Source organism: Empidonax traillii, unplaced genomic scaffold, assembly GCF_003031625.1.
Source record: "Empidonax traillii isolate 1590-97213 ecotype Southwest subspecies unplaced genomic scaffold, ASM303162v1 scaffold304:size641404, whole genome shotgun sequence".
Lineage (NCBI taxonomy): Eukaryota > Metazoa > Chordata > Aves > Passeriformes > Tyrannidae > Empidonax > Empidonax traillii.
Window position 1 is genome coordinate 560,447 of NW_020955497.1, and position 23,196 is coordinate 583,642.

Sequence of the window (23,196 nt, forward strand, 5' to 3'; positions counted from 1 at the left end):
ACTTTCAGGCTGCCTTGTTACCTTTATATCATTATATATAAATGCTTTGGTCGTTTGCATCACAGTAAATCCTCCCTGGCATTTGTGCCAGGGAAAGCGCTCATCCGTGCTGCCAAGGAGGAGGGTCAGGTGCTGGAGACTGGAAAATGAGACTGGAAAATGGGTTTCCTTTGGTTTTGAAGCTCTGTAGAGCTTCGTAATAGCAGCTGGTGTGTTTCAGGCCACGCACAAACACACACATAACTTGGGTTATATGCTCTCCACTGCTCTTAAGGCACCCACAGTCTTCTCCAACTTCATCCCCAGGCTGGTTTCCCAGTGAGTGGGAAGGGGAGGGAGATGGAGAGGGAGCAGCAGCAGGAATGGCTCAGCCTTGAGGCTCCAATAACCAGCTCTCCCTTTATAACTAAAAAGCATCTCAGCAGTTTTGCCACCGGGTCCAGGCTGCAGCACAGGCACCGGGGCCGTGCTCTGGCCAAGCATGTTGCCAGCTCAGTGAAGCCCCAGAGAGGTCTCACCAGCACCTCCCTTGCTGCAGTTTGAACTCCCCAAAAAGAGGGAGACACAGCCACCTTCCCCCCAGGAGCACCGGTGACCACTGCCACGTGCAGCTTCCAAGATCAACATTGCCATCGGGACGAGGTCGAGGGTCTCACACATACCCTGTCCTCCCACAGAAGGAGCCTCTGAGTGATGAAGTGTTGGGAAAGAAATGACTGAAATACCTGAGGGAGGAAAACACAGGAGGCAGTGATGGGGTGTGTGAAAAGGAAACGGAGCCCACGTGCCTGGTGCAGAGCAGAGCGGGGTTATACGTGGTGTTGCCACGTCAGGGAGCTCAAACTCATTTTATTTATTTTATTTTTTTTTAATTTTATCTATGGAGGCATTGAGTAATTCATAGGCACCTTCCTTCATCAGGCTGAGGTGCTGCAGAGCGTGCCTGCAGCAGCATCCCCAGTACAGAGGGGATGTGTGCAACATCCCTCAGCATCCCACACGTGGGGACTCAGTCCCAGCGCAGCCTCCCAGCCCATTCCTATTCATAATAATAACTGGAGGAAATCCTCATTTCCTGCCTAGAACAAACATTTTCCCTAACAAACAGACAACGAACCTTTTGCTATGAGCTGGAGATATCCATTTGCTCAGACAGGTGATTAGGCAACCCCATGAGTGATCACTGTGTATTTATTTATTTCCAGGTTGCCCTTCCCAGCCTTTCACAGCCTCCCTGCCTTTTCCTCTGCATCCCAAGAGGCTGTGGCAGGGCATCCTTACGCAGGCACACTTGATGCTGCTGAGAGCCCGGTGGGGACAGTGGTAGTGGGGTCAGGATGCTCTGCTGATGCTGCTGTTGCAATGCCATGGATTTAAGTGGAGTGGTTCTGGCATGAGCAAGGGTGCCCCTGAACCTCTCTCATCCCCAGGGATGGCAAAACTTCAGGATTTGGAGTGGTTCATCTTTGGGGAAATTCAGTGATGTTGGTAGTTCGACTCATCCCGAGTTAGGATGAAATGTAACTAATACAAATTTTTTAACCTTTTAACCACGCTTGTTGAGAGCTTCAGCCCTATTCCATTTTCACACTACTAGCATAATTTTCAGCATAAAAGTACTATTTCTATTATGCCATTGCAGTCTCACTTCAAGCTCTAAATTAAAAGACAAGACCTTATGAAAATCATAACCAAACTTCATGTCACTGTTGCAGCAGCACCAAAGAGGGACTATCAGCAAGTAAAGGGATGAAATCATGTTGTGCATGATCCTAAACCCAGAGTTTATGGAAAGGAGGTACTGCGGTGTGTAAACCTGGGACATCAAGCACGAGGCAGAAGGTGCAAGGGGGCACCTAATCCCAAATAGTTCCTGCACCAGCATCGCCTCCCACAACACACCCAGGGCAGGCTTAGCACACAGGGACTGATTTCAGCTGATAGTGGCTGTCTGCTTTTCCCCAGGCATTAAATTATTGTCAGGTTGGATTAAAAATGTGAGGGGAATGAGGAATCTGGAGTCACGTACCTGTCCATGCTCCCAGGGCACCTGCACCCACTGCCACATCCAGGACCTGCTATCCTGCAAATCCAGTGCAGACCCGAAATACACCTCACTCTTCTGACACAGCCTCCACTTTGGACTGATCCTGAGCACCTTTCTCTTGAAAGGAAAAGTGAAGTGCCCTTATTTAATTAGTTATTTATTTATTATGATTTATTCAGAACCTGAAATGCTTTGTGTTCCCGAGATGCCTTAATCAGAGTTTCGCAAGGCAAGGCAAGAGGTTCCCAAATAACTGCTCTGATCATCACTACTGGACTTTTGCACTGAATATATATCTCAGGAGGTCACAGCCACAATTCCCTGTGCCCAAAAGAGCCTTTCCCACAACTGAACTGGGCTTAGCCACAGATCCAAAATCTGCACCCTGCTCCAACCTTTGGATGCCTCCAAAATCCTCTAGCAGAAGATGTGATCAATGAAGCATCTTGGAGGGGAGAAAAACCCAATCATCATCTGCAAATCCTGCCGCCACTGCATCCCCCTGAGCTCTGGGAGGGAGCAGAGAACCTGGAAATCTCCTGGAGTGCTGGGTTTTGGGTGGTTTTTGTTTTGTTTTGGTTTGGTTTTTTTTTAAAACAGCATGAAAAATCACTTTTGGCTTTTTTGAGCCAAAATGCCACTTTTGAGCATGTCGACTCCTTCAATAATGAGTCTCTGTGATTTCTAGAAGCTGTTGTTTGGGGTCACATAGTGCACGAGCCCGGGGGCTGGAGGGTTAAACAGCATGTGGTGAATCAGATGTGCATCCTCAGGACACAATTGGATTTTGTCTGTGATTGGGACAGACACTGTCAAGCTTTGTTTGTGTTCCCAGCCCTGCCCTCCCACGTGAGGGCGAACAACAGCGCAACACCCAAGCCCACATCCTTGGAACTCCTGGTGGGACAGAACTGGGAGCAGGGATTGAGACAGGAGCAGGGGATGGAATGGGATGGAACTGGGAGAGACCTTAGAGCACCTTCCAGGATCTAAATGGGCTACAAGAGAGCAGGAAAGGGACTTTTGACAAGGGCATGGAGTGACAGGACAAGGGAGAATGGCCTCACACTGACAGGGAGCAGGGCAAGATGGGATATTAGGTGGAATTTATGAGGGTGGTGAGGCCCTGGCACAGGTTGCCCAGGGAGATGGTGGATGCCCCATCCCTGAAAGTGTCCAAGGCCAGGTTGGATGAGGCTTGAGGCAAACTGGTCTACTGGAAGTGTCCCTGTCCATGGCAGGACATGGAACTGGATCTTTAAGGTCAATTCCCACCCAAACCATTACGTGGTTCTATTTCAGCAGCATGGGCTTACACCAGCAGCCACCTCAGCAAGTACAGACTGGTCTACACTCCCTCAGTGGACACCAGCTGAGACGAGGTTTGCTATACTTCAGTAACTGTGGAGAACTGTTTGTCAAAGGAATAGAGAGGGGAAAAACCCATGAGCAGCTCATGCCACGAGCAAACATCATTATGAACTTCCAATACTGAGCTGAAGTTTTTTCAGCTACTTGTGTATTTAAGTAAAAAAATTACCAGGGCAATGAAAAGATGGCAGCATGTGCAACAGTCTGGCCAGAGTTAAAACCATCCAGCCTTCGAGGTCCTCTCTGCACTCTGAACCAAATCAGATCCTTTTGATCCTGAACCGAAGGATTTTTCCCACCAGGCCACAAGCTGACCTTTGCAGACTCTCATTCCTGTTTATTTAAAAAACACTGGGGCTTGGAAGCTGGAATCTGTCTCAAAAGTTACATCAATAGCAAACTATTTCCTGGGATACGTCTGGAATTTAAAACCTCCAGTTTTTTGCCTATCACTACATTTGGCAATATTTGTCATCAGCTCAAGTGGGTGCTGACGCCGACCAAGATGACTGCTACCCCTCCTGCCCTGCCAGCAAGCCTGAAAGGTGCCAAGATTTAAACAAAAAGTCTTCTTAATCGAAAATGTAGAGAATTTTACCCCTCAAGGAACGTGCCAGATGCTCAGAGGTCCCTTCTTCCATCCTGCAGTTTGAAACTTCTTCCCACTCAGTGTCAAGACCTTAAATTTTGGGAATGTACGAGCTCCTTCGTGCTCAGATCCTCATGGAAACTGTCATTATTCCTCAGTTTGGAAGAGAGAACAAGGTGGGGGCCAGCTCACATTTGTGAGCATTACACACTCCACTGTGTGTGGAGACCCTCTGGATCTCCAGCCCAGAGTGGAACTGATTTTAATCCTGAAAATCACGAGTACCACACATCTTCATTTCAGGGGGGATGCTCCTGTGATTCCTGGCGACTCCATCGGCACGTGCTCCCTGTAGGACAGTGAGGTCACCCCGGGAATGGCACTGTCTGTCCAGGGCAGTCAGTGAGCAACGAGAATGGTCCTGCTGTGCCCAATGCCCTTCCCACAGCAGGCATCTGTCGGGCACAAAGTCTTCTCTATAACTCATCCTTATCAGGCACACCCAGTGCTTCATCCTCACCACGTCCTCAGCTGGTATGCACTGCTGCCAGCACCCCCTCATCCATCCATCCATCCATCCATCCATCCATCCATCCATCCATCCATCCATCCATCCCTCACAGGCCACCACAGGGACAAAGTTATTTATGGTGAAGTCATAACCATGGGATGCTCTCCATAACCCATGGAGATGCAAGGGAATGTTGTACTTTAATTGCCTTATTTATTCTATAGCAACTGCTTTCTGTTCCATATACTGTAAGATATTATATAATACAGAGCTTCACAGAGGAGAAGTACTTCACCAGTTGCCTGGGAGTTCTTGGTGTTCATGGGTACAACCTCTGTAGAAAATTAAATAGATACAGAGAAAATTTAGGAGGAAAAGACCAGTAGTACAGTATTTGTTATGAGATGCAGCTCTTCAAATTGCAACTGCTTTGGCTCACAGAGAAGCCAAACTCTTCTAGTGCCATCAGAAATGGGGCACGAGTGCCATCCCCAAATCTTCATCTACTGCCAGCGTACAGATCCCAAGCAGGGCACTTACAGCTGGGAGGAAACTGGGCAATTACTGCCATGGGCAGGGACACCTTCCACTGGACCAGGTTGCTCCAAGCCCCATCCAACCTGGCCTTGAACCCTAAAATATATACATTCCTATATATATATATATAAAAATACAAATGATCCATCTGAAACCCACACCTTTATAAAGGGGAGCCGTGTTTAGAGCTGCGTCAACACAAATTAAAATCTCTCAGTGACAATCACACCGAGATTTTAGAAGGCAGGAGGCAGAACGGGGAAGATGATTCCAAACTTCCATTCCGGGCGGCCGCCGGTGCGCCAGACATGTTGTGTCTCCCATGCAGCTCCCGGGAGCCCGTTGTGAAGGAACACAATCTGCTCCGCCAGCACGCGCCAACATCAGGGCCGGCCCGTGGCTCGGCTTCCCGGAGATGACTCAGACAAGCCACCAAACCCAGTGTTTGCACTGCCACGAGGCAGTTTCGGCACACAGCACCCCAGACCCCAGGAAGTGTTGACAGGGAGGTGTCACCAGGCGGCAGATGTGGAGGTGAGAGATATCAAGTCCCTTTGGAGAGGAGCTGCGCCAGATCATGGGAGAGGAAAAGCACGGGGTGGGGGGGGGTCTCTCTGCTGCACAGCATCCCAGGCAGAGCTTGCTTTTATTTTACAAAATCCATTTTTCTTACCCAGTACACCCAGATGCATCTCCCTGTGCCTTGCAAAGGCTGAAACCACCCATTCCTGCCAAAATCAGCTCAGCCAGAGGAACACATGGGGTCTAAGCCACCTCCCATCACCTTTGAGATATTTCTCATCTCTTGTATATTTCAGGTGCAACCCCATCAGGAAAAGAAAACCAGCTCCTTGAGAAACCTCCCAATTCATGGAAAAACCTGATTCCAGCCATTTCTGATCCCAGCCTGCCGGTACAGATGCAGTCCCTGGAGCTGCAAGGTGGAGAGCACTGAGCCTGGGAAGGAGAGCTCGCTGTAAGGAGATTAATTAACACGCTGTCAGGGCAACTGCCAGGATCTCAGAGGTGGGATGGTGTCCTCTTTGGGCTTGTGCTTTATGTGGAGAGAGGGAATAAAAGCTGAGGTTGGAAAGGAGGGCCAAGCCCTACACTGAAATGGGAGGATGGTTGGTGTCCTCGTGTTAAGGAGGTCAGAGATGCCAGGCCAGGTGCCCAAACTCTCCTTGACTGGGGTGAAGAAGGGAAAACCAGCTTCTTCATGCCTCACCTGCCTCCAGACATGGGATAATTAAATGACACATCACCATCACCTGAGTGTGACCTGCCAGGTTCATACCCAGTTCGAAAGTGAAGAGGCACAACAGAGTGTTGGCATGCATTTAAAAAGAGCAGAAGGATTGGTGTGGTGCTGTGGCTTTTAAAAATTGCTGCTATTTCAACGACAACCGTGCTCATGGTTTGGTTTCTGCCCAAAGTTGAAGCCTGCCTGGTTTGGTGCCACTTGAGTAAGTAATAAGGGGAGGGATGTGGGCTCACCTCCCCTCTCTGAGCTATGGGAACTGCAGACAGAAAAGACACAACCAGGATTCTGAGGAATTAAAGGCAATGTTTTCCCAACTATTTTCCCTCCTAGCTTAACTTTAACATTTAGGTCTCTTTCTTAATTAGCCCAGTTATGTGGCCATGTAATTGCTTCCAGGAGCGGCTCCCTTCCCTCCTGCCTGGCCTAAATATCCCTCCTGGTATGAAGAAAACATTTCTTTCAGGTCAAATTATTTTTATTTTGATTATGGTACGGGGTTTCAGGCCCATAAACACATGTGGTTACCAGCACAAGCAGAAAATTAACCAGTCCCCTGCCAGACCCAGATGCTGATCTAGCACTTGGCACCTCAAGGCTCGGTCCCCAGCTCTGCCTTTAGCACCCAGGGAACTCATGGCATGCCCTGTGCCTCAGTTTCCCCATCTGTAAAGAGAATGATTGGGACATTTTGTCTTTCCTTTGCTTTGGATCCTGAAGACCATTGCACACAAGGCATTTCTGCACTGTATAAAGCCAGACTTGACGACATGTGCAGCCACAAAGACACCCTGCCATTATTTCAGCTCTTCCTCTGAAATCACCCAACTTTCCAGTCTCCTGGAGCGGACACATTAAAAGCAGCCTGGGAGGATCTCCAAACCTGCAGGGTTTTCTTAAGCACACTTATCCCTGTCTCCTGCAACCCACGAGGATTTAGTTGGTTTTCCCGGCATTCCCGTGCTGGGGAGGGCTCCGACCGTGCCCCACCAAAGGCAAGAATGCTCACCATGACTTGCCTCATCGTGCTCGTCCCTCTGTGCCAGTCCTCCCACGCCAGGAGCAGCCTGCCAGCGCTGCTTTCCAAGGCCCTACAGCTCTGAAAACCCTGGCCCTTCCACAGCTCCCAGCCTTGCTTTCTTCCCTCTCTGCCCCAGCCCTGCCGCCCCAAACCCCAAACCCAGCAGCACATCCGTGCCTTGGGGATTCACCCGCTGCCAGGGCACCCGAGCCTGGCTGGGTTTCCTCCCTGGGAACTGAGAATACTCCGTGGGACCTGCTTGGACTGGATCCCAGTGGTGGAGTTCCTTAGTGACACTGTTGTTGGTTGCTGATTGTAGCAACCGCCGGGCATTCGGCACCGGCCACCCAGCCTGGATCGGCGGGAAAGGAGGGGGTGGGAGAGAGGGTGCCCACTGACACTGGGGGAGATGGTGCTCCAGGCAATCCCTTCCCTGTTCCTACAACACTCATCCCGTGCAGTGTGGAGCTTCCAGACCCTTTCCTTGTGGTATCGCTTCCTGCAGAGGATGAACCACCCCAACGCTGAGCAACGCCGAGTGCTCAGGTTTTGCTTTCTCACTTTGGATATTTTAATATATCCAAAGCGTGGAGGACAGTAGCCAGAGAAAACACAGCTATTCCTCAAGCTGAAGGTTTTCCAGGAACATGGACTGAGCTGCTTTTGGACGTACAAGTCATTAGATTTTTGTCATCCTTGGATCACCTGCCTGTGTCAGGGGCTGTCCAAATTATAAATGTGTGCCTGGGCCCAGAATCCACTGCAGGGAAAGGGAAGCTCCTCCTGACCGGCAGGATCTCCCTGACCAAGACCTTTGTTTCCTAGCCAACAAACTTCCCCTCTGGACTGATGGGCTGGAGAAGCTGGCTTTGCCCCACAATGACCTCAGAGGGCAGGGAAGGTCAGTGCCCAGCCAGAGTCTGGACACTTTCCTTCTTCCCTGTCCATACCAGAGAATCACAGAATGGTTTGGGTTGGAAGGGACATGAAAGATCATCTCATTCCACCCTGCTGCCATGGGCAGGGACAGCTTCCACTAGACCAGGTTGCTCCAAGCAGCGCCCAACCTGGCCTTGAGCACTTCCAGGGAAATTAAATGACATCTGCCTGCTCGTACAGAGAGAATTAGGAAGGGACAGTTGTGCTATTCCGCCCTGAGGCCAGTAAAATACAGTAACACTTGTAAGTGGTTTTTACTGCCCATCTAGCTTATTATCTAATAAAACAAGCTTAGCATGTTAAATGCTGTTGCTGTGATTTATCAAAAGACAAGAGCAATCCTTGTGTTATCCCCCTGCTATGACCCAAATACAGGACTCCCTTGCCCTTTTTATCCTCTAAGCTCCCCTGGAGCAGGAAAAGCTGATCTCTTCCTCCAACACCACTGCACTCCTTCAAACACCCTCTGCTGTGCCAGGCACGAAAGACCATAAAATATCATGTTCTTGAAAGCCCATAAAACATCATGTTCTTGTAAGGAGAAAATGCACACACAGCAATGGATGTCGCCCACTGGGTATTTCCCAGCTGTTTCTCCATCCCACCTGCTGAACTGCTCCCAGCAGTTTTCCTGCAGACAACAAGGGGATGCCTTGCACCAGGCAGGCTTTGCTGGCCCTACAAAAAAAGCATCAGGGCAGATGATCCCATCACAGTTGACTCTGGCATGAAGCGCAGAAGGCAACCACATCAAACTGAAACCACGAGGGAAGTTTTCTGGCCAGCAGAAGGTGACAGCTCACCTTGGGAGCTGGCCAGGGTGCCCCTGCTCCCACAGTGGGAGCCCTGGGGTTTTCACACCCCTGTTATCTCCATCCCACACAGAGCTGGTGTGGTATCACCGACTTCACAGCTATAAATTACTGATGTGGGAAATGTCAAGTCATAAAAACTGCAGGAAAAGAAACCTTATGAGTGTGAAATGGAAACGTTGCTCGTGCTGTCCTTTGATGCAGCCTCTTGCTCTGTCTCTCAGTGGAGCCCAGTCATTTGGTCCTGCAGGGAGAAGACCCAGGAGCAAAACGCTCCCTGATTTGTGCTTCAGCTCTGTTATCTGGCTCTGCATGGCAGATGAAGAGGGAGGTTGTGCTCTGTGTTTGCAATTGAAAATGAAATGTGATAACATCTTCAGAGTGGAAAATTACAGAGGCTAGGAGTGAGTAAAGCCCGTAGCAGTAAGAATTCAGCTCCTGACAGAGCCAGGGCTGGGTGCCTCGGGGTGCTGCCTTCATCTCGCCATGGCAGGCCCAGGACTCTCTCTCACCTGAACTCAAAACTGTGGGGTTTAACATATTCCTGCTTGAAACCTGTGCCGGGCGGAAACAACGACATGGTGGACTCGGCGTGCAAAAATCAGAGTAGAACAGAAACGCGGGAAAGAAGTCCCTTTGGAAGGGAAAGCATTCTGCTTGGACAGAAGGATGTGTTTCTCTGTAACTCCTCTGCTACTCTGCGTGCCACAGGCCCACCTTGCAGGGTGCTAAAAGCTCTTTAGCAAAGCAGAGAACAGCTCTTTACGTCCCCTCGCTGCTGAGCCCCCTGGCAGGGACAGCCCCTGCCGCCTCTTACCTGGGTCATCTTGGCCAGGTCCAGCGAGGGCCGTTGCTCCTGGACCTCCTCCGGTCTCCGCCGCTTGACTCCCACCTTTTTGTCGTTGAGGACGCAGGGCTGGGAGCGGCTCCGGGAGAGCCCCCCGGCGCGGCGGCCCAGCTCGGGCGTGGAGGCGGGCGTGCTGCTGGCCGAGGGCGCGCCGTACTCCGAGCAGGAGAAGCGCTCGTGCGAGCAGGACAGGGACCTCTGAATGTCCACCCGCTCCCCTCCGCGCCCGCAGCCGGCGGCCGCCTTCCTGGGCTGGCCCCCCGGCCGGGTGGGATGCTCGGTGCAGAGCGGGTTGGAGCGCGAGGGCAGGCTGAAGCTGGAGCTCCTCTGCATGGTGGCGGAGCCATTGGAGTAGCGCTGCACGCTGCCCCCGCTGTAGCACCGGCGCTTCTCCACCGGCGTCCACACCTTGGAGCCCAGCGGTCTCCAGGAGGTCCCGCAGCCCGACATCTCGTCGGAGAAGGAGAGCGAGCGGCACTGGCGCTTGCTGGGGGGGGCCGAGGCGTTGCCGTGGGGGTCGCTGAGGCTCAGGTCCTTGATCAGGTTGGTGACGGAGCAGGTGGTGGCCGCCTCCCTCGGCCAGCGCGGGCCCTCCTCGCCCTTGTCCGAGAGGCAGTCCCAGATGCTGGCGCCCGGCTGCTCGAGCTGGAGTGGACACTTCCTGCTGAGATCTCTCCATCTGTCATTTTCTGGTTCAGAAAGGAGAGGGAAAAAAAAAAATAAAAAAATAAAAAAAAAACCAAACAACACACACGCACAGGCATTAGCGTTAATTAATTCTGCGTTTCGCTTTTCTATGTCCATAAACAAAAGAGTAGCATATGGGACGTTTTCCAGTACAAATTAATTAACTCTTGGAATATGGTTTTCCGAACTGCCAGCAGAGCGGCTTGTACGGCGTAGGTGGAGAGAGAGACAAAGTGACAATCTCAGCAGGAGCAAAACTGCTAGAAGAAGATAAAAACATGGCTTTGGATATTCCAGATGGCACTGGCTAAGGGGAATTCAGCAGTATAAAACAGTGTGGCCATGGGTTATCTCTGTGCTAAATCATGTCTCAGACGTGGGCGTGGGTTCCACAACCAATAACTGCCTAAAAGGCTCACGAAAACTGGAAGTGAAGAGTACAAATCTGGGGCAAGATGGACCCCGGGGGACAAAACACCAGAAAGGAGACGAGAGAGGGGTTGGGATGGTCCTAATGGAAAGGGGGGTGTCCGACTGGGCACCGATCTGCCTACCTGTCTGGCAGAGCACAGAAACCCCAACAAGGTCACCAGAGCCTACGGGAAACCAAAAGCCACCCCAACACCCATCGGGCTGTCCTGCTCTCAGCCACTGCTAAATCAGCATTGCTCCAATGAAACCAACTTATCCCCACTAAGGCTCTGAGCATCTCTCCCAAACTGAGCCCAAGATAGTGTCAAACTTCTACTCTTCTGCTGCAACCTGGGTTTAGCATCCCTTTGGGGTTGCCTTAAAGATCCCAGGTGTACCTAGCAGAGCCAGTTGTTTGCATTTCTGTAAGAAACATAAGGCTGAGCATTTATTTAAAGGAACAAACTGCTTAATAGGTTCACCATTTTAAAAACCCCAAACACTTATTTTATTCCTCTCTTACACAGATTTATTTATTTATTCCTCTCTAGTTTATTCATCTTATTTAAAGGGGAATTTGTTCCTCATGCAAATTTGGCTTTATTAAAATCTTTCAATGCAGCACAGCAAAAGATGGTGGTGACCTGCTGCATGGTTTCAGGGTCAGCATAAAGATACTCCTTTTATCAGGTGGGTTTTGCAGTGCCTGGGTAAAGCTCCAAGAAACCTGGACCTCCAAAGTCTGCAGGCTGAGATGTATAGGGCTGCAGGCAGCTCCATGGAGGAAAACTGCAAACCTGGTTACAGCTGTATTCAGAAATCATAGAATCATAGAATAAAATCATGGAAACATAGAATTGTTTAGGTTGGAAAAGCTCTCCGAGGTCATTGAGTCCAACCATTCCCCCATCGCTGCCAAACCCACGGCCAACCCATGGCCCCAAATGCCACACCTGCACAGCTTTTAAATCCCTCCAGGGACAGGGACTCCACCAATGCCCTGGACAACCCTAATATCCAATCTATACCTCGCTTGGTGCAACCTGAGGGCGTTTCCTCTTGTTCTGTCACTTGTTACCTGTTAGAAGATACCGACCTCCACCTGGCTACCCCCTCATTTCAGTTAATTATTGAGAGTGAGAAGGTCCCCCCTGAACCTCCTTTTCTCCAGGCTGAGCCCCCACAGCTCCCTCAGCCTCTCCTGGTGCTCCAGACCCTTCCCACCGACGATCATGTCAGAAGAGAGGACTGAGGGTGACGATCTCATTCCCACACACATCCTGCTGACAACAAAAGAGGAATGCAAAGCACCACCAAGGCCGGGCTGCCCTGCACAGGCTGCGCAGGCGGACAGGGCTCTCTGATGCTCAACAGGAAAGCCGTGGTAGGACAACCACACCGGCTGCTGCAGTGGAAAAAAGTCATCACCCAGCAGACTTTCACTGGTGCCTGTTTTTGTCGTTGGCTGCTGCAAGCAGAGGCCAACCATGCCAGCCAACCAACCATCGCTGCCAGGTTTCACATGATCGTATCTGAGCCACGCAATCTTTTTTGGGGGGGTTTCGGGTATTTCCACTCGGGCAACCGAAGGATGCATTTCAAAGCCCTACCCAGCTCGCAGCCGCAGGTACCAGCCTGATAGGGAAGGCGCAGCGGTAGAGAGGGCTGTCAACAAAGGTTTCAAGTCAGGATGTCAGATTTGGGGCCCCCTTCCACCACTCTTGGCCAATTTTCCCATTTCTCCCTGCCTCCAGCTCCAGCCACAAAACAGCCTGGCTCTGCCCGCAGTAACCGCATGGCATTTCAACTCCTGCTCTCCTCATTTTAATAAACACAATGAAAAGTGAGACATGTGTGCTAAACAACTTCATCTATGCTTAGATCTTTATTATTTTTCCTCTGTATTATGCTGCCAGCTGAGAGGTTTCTTAGGTCAGGCCAGCAGACAAAAGAAACAGAAATAGAAGCCGATTTTTCATGGCAAGCTGCCACGATCCTCTGGCCGGAGACTGTACAAAGGGCCTTGGTGAGGAGGATACGGGACACCTTCCTCTTTCACCCCTGCTTCAGCACAAACAGCTATAAATCTTCCAAACCCTGCAAAGAAAATGGTAATAGCACCACTATCCCCAGCCCCAGCTTGGGGTCAATTTGCTTTTCCCCTTGCACCATGAGAGCTGGCACAGCCTGACCCCCCCTCCCCCAATCCCCTGGACATCACTGACCACTGACCAGATATTCCAGAAAATGGGTTTTCAGTGCAAACAGAAAGCAGGTTTCACTGAAACAGTTCGAAAATGAGGTAATCTAAAGGCTGAAGGTGTAATTAAAGAACTCCAGAAAGCCTTATTGAGGAAAAGTGGTTGGTTTTCTGCTCAAATTTTTAAGGGTAAGATTCCCATCCTGGCCAAGCTGATAACAGTAATTGCACTGGAGCCGTTAATTCTACTGCAGTTAAACATGTATTAATTGTCTTTAATTACAAACCTCAGCCTGGTTTACCCTGAGGCAGTAATTTGTTCCAGGATAAAACCCACCATGAGAACCCCTTGATTTGCAAGTGAGATGTTTCGCTGGGAAACTCTCCTTTGCCTACTGGAAAATGACGGGGCAGGCAGAGCACGGTGTGAGTGCAGCTCCGGGGGCTCTCCCCCTGCTTAAACAGGTCCTCCTCGGCTGTTAGTGTCCTTGGATGAAACAGCACCTCCCCACCTGGATTTTTACTTAAAACTGCAAAAATAAACACGAGCACCTCAGCAACATCCCCCTGTTCTCTCGTGCAGCCTTCACCGCAACAAACGAACCCGGCGGTCCGGGGCACGAGGCACCCGTGGGCTCCAGTCACACCCCAAAAATCAAGGGGATGAGTGTTGTCCTCCACACAGCCCTGGGAGCTTTGCACTTTGCAGCTCCAGGATGGCCCCAGGCTTTTTAAGTGCTCCTCTGGTGACACCGAGTAAGTTTTTAATGACCACTCTCATAACCACGGAGAAGGGTGTAAAACCCAAAACGCTGACACAACTTTTAACTACAGCCACACAAATGTGCTGCTATAATATTTTTACAGTTCTTTTTTATGCATAATGCATGATCCTTCTGCTCAAGTCTCCTCTACGTTCTTTTCCCGTGAAATAATTTACATTAATACATAATTTATTACGGCAACTTGTAAAGCAATTAGGGGTTTCAATCAATTTTTCTTATCCTTTTTGGCAGATAAATTCTGTTTGGATCCTAACCCAAACATTTCTCTCCACACAGGTGTGCATCCAATTCCCTTTTTTTTTCACAAGTTGTTCAAGTTGAATTTTGGTCTCACAGTCCCCCGTGCACAGGGGGAAAGGCAGCCTGCATTTTCCACTGCCCCCTGTTTATGTTCAGGAGATAATTTCTAAATGTGGAACACTTTTAATGGCTGTAATTAGCTGATGGCAGTGCCATAGAGCCTTCCCAGCGCAGAAATAAGAGGAAAATATGATGCGCAGACTGTGCTTCAATGGGAAATGAAAACAACGGCCCCAAAATCTACTCTGGAGAATAAACACACCTGTGGGCTGCAGGTTGCTGGTGCCAACAGCCTGCACGGGGGAGGGAAATTCCCCACCTCGATGGCAAAACGTGCCCTGTTCTTCAATGTGATCCTCTGGTGAGGTCTCCCTGCTCCAGCTGCACCTCACCAGAATTCCTTCTTTGTGGCTTATTCTCTTCGTGGGTTGCCTGTGCTTGAATGTGCATCAAGATGCTGCTCTGCACTGAAGGCCTTTTCCAGAAAAAAAAAAAACAAACCCAAAATTCCAGGAAAGCCTGGCTCAGTGACAGGAGACACACAAGCCCTGCGAGTGTTTTCAGGATGCAACGAAGGGGTATCATTTCCATGACGGGGTTCAAAGGTAGGACTTGATCTTGGGGGTCTTTTCCAGCCTTAGTGATTCTAGGAGTTGGTTTTCCTCCTCCTCCTCATCCTCCTCCTCCCTTTTACAACCAGGGCTGTTCATGGGATGCCACACCAGGACTCTGATCCTGCAGCCACAGAGACTGCATGAGCAAGCACCTTGTCACAGCCTTAATAAAACCCTGCCTGCAGCTCACCTCAAAGATAATTTCTTGCTTACACAGATAACAGGAGGCCCCAGCTGCCAGCACACGCCCACTGAGCTTCCCTTACAAGGCCAGGTTGGACGGGGCTTGGAGCCACCTGGTCTAGTGGAAGGTGTCCCTGCCCATGGCAGGGGGGTTGGGATTAGATGACCTTTAATGTCCCTTCCAACCCAAACCAGTCAGTGACTCTGTGATACATGACTGGACTAGTGCAACCTCTGGTGCTACCACCTTGGATGCTGAGTTCTTCTTACCTATCTGCCAGGGAAAAGTCGGTCAATGCAGCCGATGCCTTGTTAAGATATTGTAAATTTTCATCTGTCATTCACCCAAAGACAGAAACATTGTACTCTAGGAAGTCTAAAATAGTAGAATCTCAGAACGGTTTGGGTTGGAAGGAACCTTCAAGACCAACCAGTTCCACCCCCTGCCACAGACAGGGGCACCTCCCACTAGCCCAGGTGGCTCCAAGCCCCATCCAGCCTGGCCTTGGACACTTGCAGGGATGGGGCAGCCACAGCTTCTCTGGGCAAACCTGTGCCAGGGCCTGCCCACACTAATGCCCCAACTTTCTGATATGTCACCTTCTTTCTCCAGCACAGTCACCGGTATGTTCACTGTGAACATGCAATGCAGACTGCTGGGGAAGGGAAGGGGAAACAGGACAATTCTTACACTCCCAGGTGTTTCAAGGACACGTCAAGGAGAAGGGAAAAGGGAAATTATTGAATTTATACTTTTAGGCATTTCACCTTTAATGTTCCTCCAGGTATAGGACTATATAAAGAGAAGCAAATCTTTTTAGTAATTACTTCATCACACTGGCAGGGCTATTTCTTATAAATCCTAAAAATCAGAAGATTATTTAGGTCACCTTGAGAAGTGGATCTAACATTGCATCACCCAACATCAAGTCTTTAATAATGTTTACTCAATACACTGAGTTCTATTACAACCCATAATCTGTTTTCAAATTCTTGTGGTGTTTAGTACCTTACAAGGGAACTCCAGGGTTTGGATGATGCCCTCCCTAGCAGAGCATGGGCTTCCCTCTGCCCTGCTGCCCCCTGGACCAGGACCAGGCTGCCTTCCTGCTAAAGCTGTCCTCACCCCAAAATCACCAGGAAGACCCTGTTCTAAGATCCTCAGCCTCTTCTGGTTAAAACCCCAGAAAATTCTGCCAACTTCCCTCCAAACCCCCAGCATCTTACATGAGAATATGAGTTTTGGCCTCCCACTGGCTGAGCTACCAGTCCAAACTTCATTGTGTTTATTTATCCCACTGCTTTCCACAGACAGGGACTTGGCCCTTTGGCCTGAAATACTGCCCCAGTTTTGCATTTGGTGCTGTAATAACCATGGGGCTTATTTAAGAAGTCAAACAAGTTTGGAGACATCAAGAACACTCAGGAAAGATGAGATGAAATGAAAACCAATGGCCTTTCATGCTGGGGAGAAACGGACTCCTCTTGACTGGGCATGGTGAAGACAATTACAGGGCACGCTGAGGTCAAGGAGGTGACATTCGGTTCCCTCAGAAAGAGGATGATTTGGCAGACACAGAAGACCATCACAGCACCATGAGGATGCAGAAAGCTTTGTAGAAGCTCTTAAGACAAACTGCTTTCCAATTAGGCAGAGACTCGACATATCTGTTGAAGAGCCTGCCCGTGCCCCAGCACAAGACAAAAACCATCTGATTTGGGTTCTTCGTTCCTCATTCACGTTTGACAGGCGGGAGAAAGGGAACAGGCTGTCTCTACCCCTTCTTGACTTCGAAGCTTGTGATTTTCATCTGAAAAAACACCCCAAATGCTCCCCATCTCCTCTGCTCCCCCAACTGACTGGAGCTATCAGAGAGCTTGGGAGGCATCTCCTGTCAGTGCATGTGCCCGGCTCTCATTAATGCTAATGAGAGAGTTGTGTCCACGAAGAGAAGGGGCAGCCTCTTTGTCAAGTATTGGCTTTCACAGCAAGTAGCTTGGCTCAAACCTGACCTACAATTTTAATTGGGTTTTGAGGCTTCGCCCAGTGTCTGGCTCCCCGCTACGAACGCCAAAGAGCAAAACCCAACAGCACATCCTCTGGCACTGTGAGTTTTTCAGGATCATCAACCAAGGCACAAATCCTCCATCAATTTTGGTGGCTGTTCAGCATAAAAACTGATAGCAAGCTCGACATAAAAGGCATCAAACATCCTGTGCCGTGGTTACTGCCAATGGCAAAAGTAAGACATTTTCCTTTACTGCTTGGGGTCTGTCCAAGCACTTCGTGCCAAGTGGTAGAACATTTTGGTGATAATACTGTTATTTATTACTTGCATCGTGCAAACCTTCAAGAGCCTCGGTCATGGGCTGGGTACTCAAACCCAACCTCAGACCCCAAATGTTTACAATCTCTCTGCATGAGTTACTCTAAAAATAAGCATATATATCAAAGGGGAGGGGAAAGGAGATGAGCAACTCCCTCAGCAGTGGCAACAGGGCACCTCTGGGGAACAGGATGCCCACCCCAGAGTCTGCAGTGCTTTTTGGGGACATCCATCTAGTCAGGACATCTTCCCATCACTGTGAGGAAGCGGGACCAGAGGTGGAGTAAATACAGACAGAAGTTTCTGTTACTTACCCATCACGCCACAAGAGAAGAGGGTAGGTCCTTGACTCATCTTTGGAGTGTGCTGCAAACAACCAGAAAAACTATTCACTTCTGGCAGACTCGACCTGGGCACCAGAAACCTCCCTGCCTCGGCAAAGCGGAGAGGAGAGCCTTGGGCGCCTGACACGGCCTGGCTTTGAGTGGGACCAGGGGACGGACCCAGTCACCCTCCCTCAACAAAATCAAACTTAATTAATGCAGAGTCATTGTCAAGGCCTGAGCTTGCAGATCATGGGTCCTGCAGTTAGTCCTTACCCAGGGGAACAGCTGCAGAGAGGTCCCCATTCCCAGGACCCAAAACAGCAAAAAGCGGGAGCTGCAGTTTGGTGGTAATTCTGGATTGGGCAAGAAGGCAGCAGCAGTGGTATCTGAACCACATCCAAGCCCATTAAGGCCCCCCTGTCCAGGTACAAAGCAGCCATTTAGTTCTTTTAAACATATAATGTGTTTCTAAGGCAAGGCGCTCTCACCTCAGCATTTCTGGGGAATCGGCACTAGGATTGTGCTGATTTGCACTAAAAATAGGGAAAAGTGCCACTATGTGGATACAAAATAATCCCAGTTGCTTTTTACACTCTTTTTTTTTCCCAAGAATTTTCCTCTTGACAGCATAAGAGACACCATCAGACTTCTAAAAATGAGCATGGATGGTTTTACATATAATAAATCAATATGTCATCTGCAGCTGCATGCCGTTTCAGCTATGCCTGCAAAAACACACTTTCACACTAATTGTTCTTTTATTATCCCTAAAAATATCCATATTCTGGCTTCTGAAGTGTCTATCCTGGCAGCACCATCCCATCTGACCGAGGCTTTACATCACCAGAGGGAAGCACCAGCACGGCCTCCATGTTCATCTGCGCTGCCATAATTGTGTTTTACCTGGCATTAGGCCACTGCATTCACACCTCCTCTCCTGATCCATGTTTTACAAGTTGTCTACTCACATAACCATGGAGTCACAGGATGGAAGGGTGCTTAAAGACCATCTAGTTCCAACCTCCTGCCATAGGCAGGGACACCTTCCACTATCCCAGGTTGCTCCAAGCCCCGTCCAACCTGGCCTTGGACACTTCCAGGGATGGGGCAGCCACAGCTTCTCTGGGCAACCTGTGCCACTGTCTCCAGTGCATGATGAGGATAATAATAATAATAATAATAATAATAATAATAATAATAATAATAATAATAATAGTGTACCAAATGATGGCACCTGCCTGTACAGAGCAATCCAATAAAGGATCTCACTTCATATCCAGAATGTTGTAAATATTGCATAGAGAGGGATGTGGAGGCAGAAAGCAACTATGGGGTGTTAGATGTGGTGAAGGTAAATAACAGACAGTCACCTTCTTTGGAGCACACGCCACTTTTCTAGGTGAAGTAAGGATATTTCTGCCGAGCCCCACTTTATGAAGTGGCAGGTAGAATTAATCAGGAGGCAGAGAGGACAGGCAGCTGTCTCCAAAGAGTGGCCAAAGTGGAGCAAAGATGGAAGGGGGACAAGTCCCAGAGAAGGCAGTGGCTGTGCCAGAGCAAATTTGTGTGCCAGCCCCAGGGACCAGCCACTGCCTGCAAATGCAGGAGGGAGAGGAATAGGACATATGTCCCATACTGAGTATAATTACCATTTTGTAAGGATTTTGTCCTTATACCAAATCGGGAGCTGAGCCAAACAAGCCCATTGGCTGCTGGCAGGTGATACTGCCCCATCGCTCAGACATGTACTTCCTTTCAGTTTTGCTTTTTGGCCTTGCCCACAGAGTCAACAGAAAAACTCTTGCTTGCTCTGGTGGATCAGCCTTGCTGTGATGGTCTGCCCCATTTTAACAGCTCGGGCAACCCAGCAATTCCAGCTGTGTACCCAGGACTATCACTGCACTACCAACCCAGCCCCGGAGCCGTGGGAAGCACTCGGCAAACACGGGAGGGCAAAGTTTCGTGTCACAGCTCTGCATCTCTGCTGTCTGCCATCAGACAGTCCAAGCACCCACCCCTTCTTGCAGGGAAGGAACTCCTCTCATCTGCCTCTCTGCAGCCAGTTCCCCTGCCCCTGCCCCTGCCCCACGCTGGGATACAACCAGCATCAGATGCTCATGCTCCCCCCTCACCACCCTGAGCAGCAGCCACAGGACATGCTGTGCTGCCTTCCCAGCAGGAGCTAACACTAGAACAAGGATACTCTTTTAATATATCAAAATCCTTCTGAAATTTCACCCTTTTAAGGCAGGATTTAGCACTGCCTCTGTCTTGCTCACCTTCTCCTCTGCTGCTCACTGCCAGGGCAGACTGCCTTTCCCGGCACACTGCGCTGGCTGCCCGGGAAGCCCAGCTGGACAGTTTGTCATCCTCAGCAAACTGAGGCATTTATATTTCTTTTAGGTTCAAAATGCCCATTTATGGCTAATCCTGCCAGATGCTTCCTGCCGTGTTCCTGCATGCCCTTATCTGAGACTCTCAGTGCACTCTGCCCTTGGGTCTCATTTCTTCCCAGGCCGTGACCATCTCTCCAGGAGGACAGAGGAACACGTGTCCACAACCAGCCTCTCTCTGGGCTCTCTCAGATGGCTCTCCAACACCCTGCACCTCTTCCTCCTGCCCCACTCCCGACCCCCATTTGCTCTGACCTTGCCTCCAGGCGTGTTGCCCCCTATTTGCCCCACCACAGGTATGTTCAGCCCCACAGCCTTGCTCACCCCCTCGCAGCATCCTTTAGACTGCTTGTTGGCACTCATTTGGGTTTTTGCTGTTGCCTGCTCCTCCAGTATGGTTGGATTTGCATCTCCTCAGGCTCCCAGCGAAATTAAAAGTACCACAGCACTGCCCTTCGCCATCTCCCACTTAATCCTGCTCCCCACTTGCTCATCCTCCTATTAATGAGGAGCATCTGTTCACTGCTGGGGAAGCAACTTCTCACCTGTGTTATTCACAGCATTGATTTGATTTTTTCCTACTGTTTATCCCACTGCATGCCTACTGAAATCCACATATGCAAAAGCCACAGCCCTCCAATCATTTACTAATCACCCGCTCCTTGGATATTAATGCAGCTCGGTAGAAATCAGTGCTACAAACCACCTAAAGATCCAGCCCTGCAGCACAGGAAAAAAAAAAAATATTACAAAGCTACAGCAAAGTTCTCAGCAGCACAACAGTATTGAGCACAGAATTTGCAAATCTTACCAGCTCAGTCCTGCTTGTTACGGAGTCAGCACCTTTGTTTTGCCGAGTTTTGGTTAAGATCATCACCATGGTAATGCAGTCCTGCCTCGGAGTCCATCAGGGTCCAGGAGAAGGGTGCTGGCAGCTGGGGCCTGCCAAAGCTCCTCTTTCAGTCCATGTTCCCCCGGGAAAGGCTGGGCCCCGCCGGCTCCTCGGGGGATGCACAGGGACAGCCTCGGAGCGTGGAAAACTCCCTGCACACAGAGAGAGAGAGAGAGAGAGAGAGAGAGAGAGGAACAGCCTTCAGGGACTTGCCTGGAGGGTGGATGCACTGGGCAAGGGGCAAGCACTGCCCAAAAAAACACCCTGGTGGCTGTTACTGCTGAGGAGTGTTTATTTTAGGCTCTTAAAACACTGTTGGTGTCCCTCTGCACCCACTCAGCACAGAGGTGTTTAATGGGATGGGCGCTTGCAGGAGCTGTGGGAAGCCCACAAGGGACACAAGTATTTCAGTCAAACAAATAAAGTTTCCTCTGAATTCTCCATTTAGAACAGGAATTCCTATCCCTATACTGAAGATATCAACACTTTGAAAGAAGGGCTCATTAAAGCCCTGTTTTTGATCTCACAGAAGCCCTTGCCATCACACCAGCTGGGAGCAGACACCCAGCAGAAAAAGGCCCTCCATCATCATTAAGGATGTTAAATCCCTCTTGGATGGATTTAGCCCCCTATCCCACCACAGTTAACTCTCCAGTTCCCAACCTATGAAGAGCCCTTTAAGGAAAAAACAAGACAAAGAGTAACCTGCAAGGAAGGAGAATGCTCCCTGCCCTGAAATCCTAAGAGCCACAGCATGTCTCTTTATCCTTAACCTATTTCTTAGGTAGTTTTAGGTAGGGAAAGCTAGAGGCTGCACAACAGGGAGTGTCTACAAAGCACAATATAAAGCCAGGCACTGCTCAGCCCTGACCATGAGCCCTGCCTCACCTCCTGGCACCCTCCCTGACAGACTGACTCCTGTGTTAAAGCAGACAGATTGCAATTCAAATCTGATTATCGAAATCAGCATTTTCCCCAAATCACTCCTCTAATCCCGTTTCCCTGTTTTGTTGCTTTGCTGTTAATGCAAAACAACCAAACCCACCACTGATCCAAAGGGTATAAAACACTGATCCTGTACCATCCAGTCAAAGCCAATTGTGATATTTAAGGGCAGTAGTTGAGACTATGCTGCTAAGTATTAACCCTTATTCCGAACTGATACGGCTGCTCTTCCCAGCTCGTAAATCATCCTGTCCCTGTTTACTTGGATTAGGCCTTGTGGTGGTGTCAAGAGTAGCTCATTTAAAGGCCAGCTGGCTGGTAAAGAAAAATCACCTTCTATTATTTTGTGGGGACAAAGTTCATTCAGAGTGCAAAGCCAAGATTGGGAATCAATACGTTTTCCAAAGATTTACTGCTCCCAAGAGTAGCTGGTACAGCCTCCAGATTTTTATGGACATCAGTGGGCTAATAACATACAATTTACTGGTAACTTCATCATAAACCTCTGGGCAAACTCAATGACCAGAGGCAAACTGTTAAATAAAAAAGTAAAACATTTCTGACTGTCAAAATGACACATCATTTGTGAGCCCAGATCACATATTTATACTATGAATAGCCTAGGTTCATGTGAAGAGGGCACAAGTTTTGGGGTTGTCCATCCTGGAGAAGGGGAGGCTCCAGGGAGACCTTAGAGCCCCTTCCAGTGCCTAAAGGGGCTCCAGGAGAGCTGGAGAGGGAATTGGGACAAGGGACAGAGTGACAGGACAAGGGAATGGCTTCCCACTGCCAGAGGGAAGGGTTAGAAAGGATATCGGGGAAAAACTCTTCCTTGTGAGGGTGGGCAGGCCCTGGCACAGGTTACCCAGAGAAGCTGTGGCTGCCCTATCCCTGGAAGTGTCCAAGGCCGGGTTGAACAGGACTTGGAGCAATCGGGTCTCATGGAAAGTGTCCCTGCAGTCTTTAAGGTCCCTTCCAACCCAAACTATTCTGTGATTTTTATCTATCACAGTCATAGCTGTCCCTGATCCTGACACAGATTTAGGAATGCTGGCTGCAGTGCCAGACTCCCTGTGTTTGGGAAGACACCGGGGCCACTGGCGGCACCGCAGCCACACAGGGAGCGAAGATCAAACAAGCATTCGGAGCAGCACAGAAGCAGCTGAGCGCAGTTCCTCGCTCACCAGGTATGATTCCT

General features: G+C 49.7%; 1 protein-coding gene across 2 annotated transcripts in view; it reads right to left on the reverse strand.

Moving 5' to 3' along the window:
* Window positions 1-23,196, reverse strand: part of FAM53B (family with sequence similarity 53 member B) — a 57,036-nt gene that overhangs the window by 18,751 nt on the left and 15,089 nt on the right. For both annotated transcript variants that reach the window (XM_027890953.1, XM_027890952.1), the window contains exons 2-4: window positions 20,973-21,205; window positions 17,757-17,808; window positions 9,906-10,624 (exon numbers count right to left, since the gene is read on the reverse strand). In XM_027890953.1, the coding sequence (XP_027746754.1) occupies window positions 9,906-10,624; window positions 17,757-17,808; window positions 20,973-21,041 (840 nt within the window). In that variant the 5' untranslated portion in view covers window positions 21,042-21,205. The remainder of the gene's footprint in view (window positions 1-9,905; window positions 10,625-17,756; window positions 17,809-20,972; window positions 21,206-23,196) is intronic.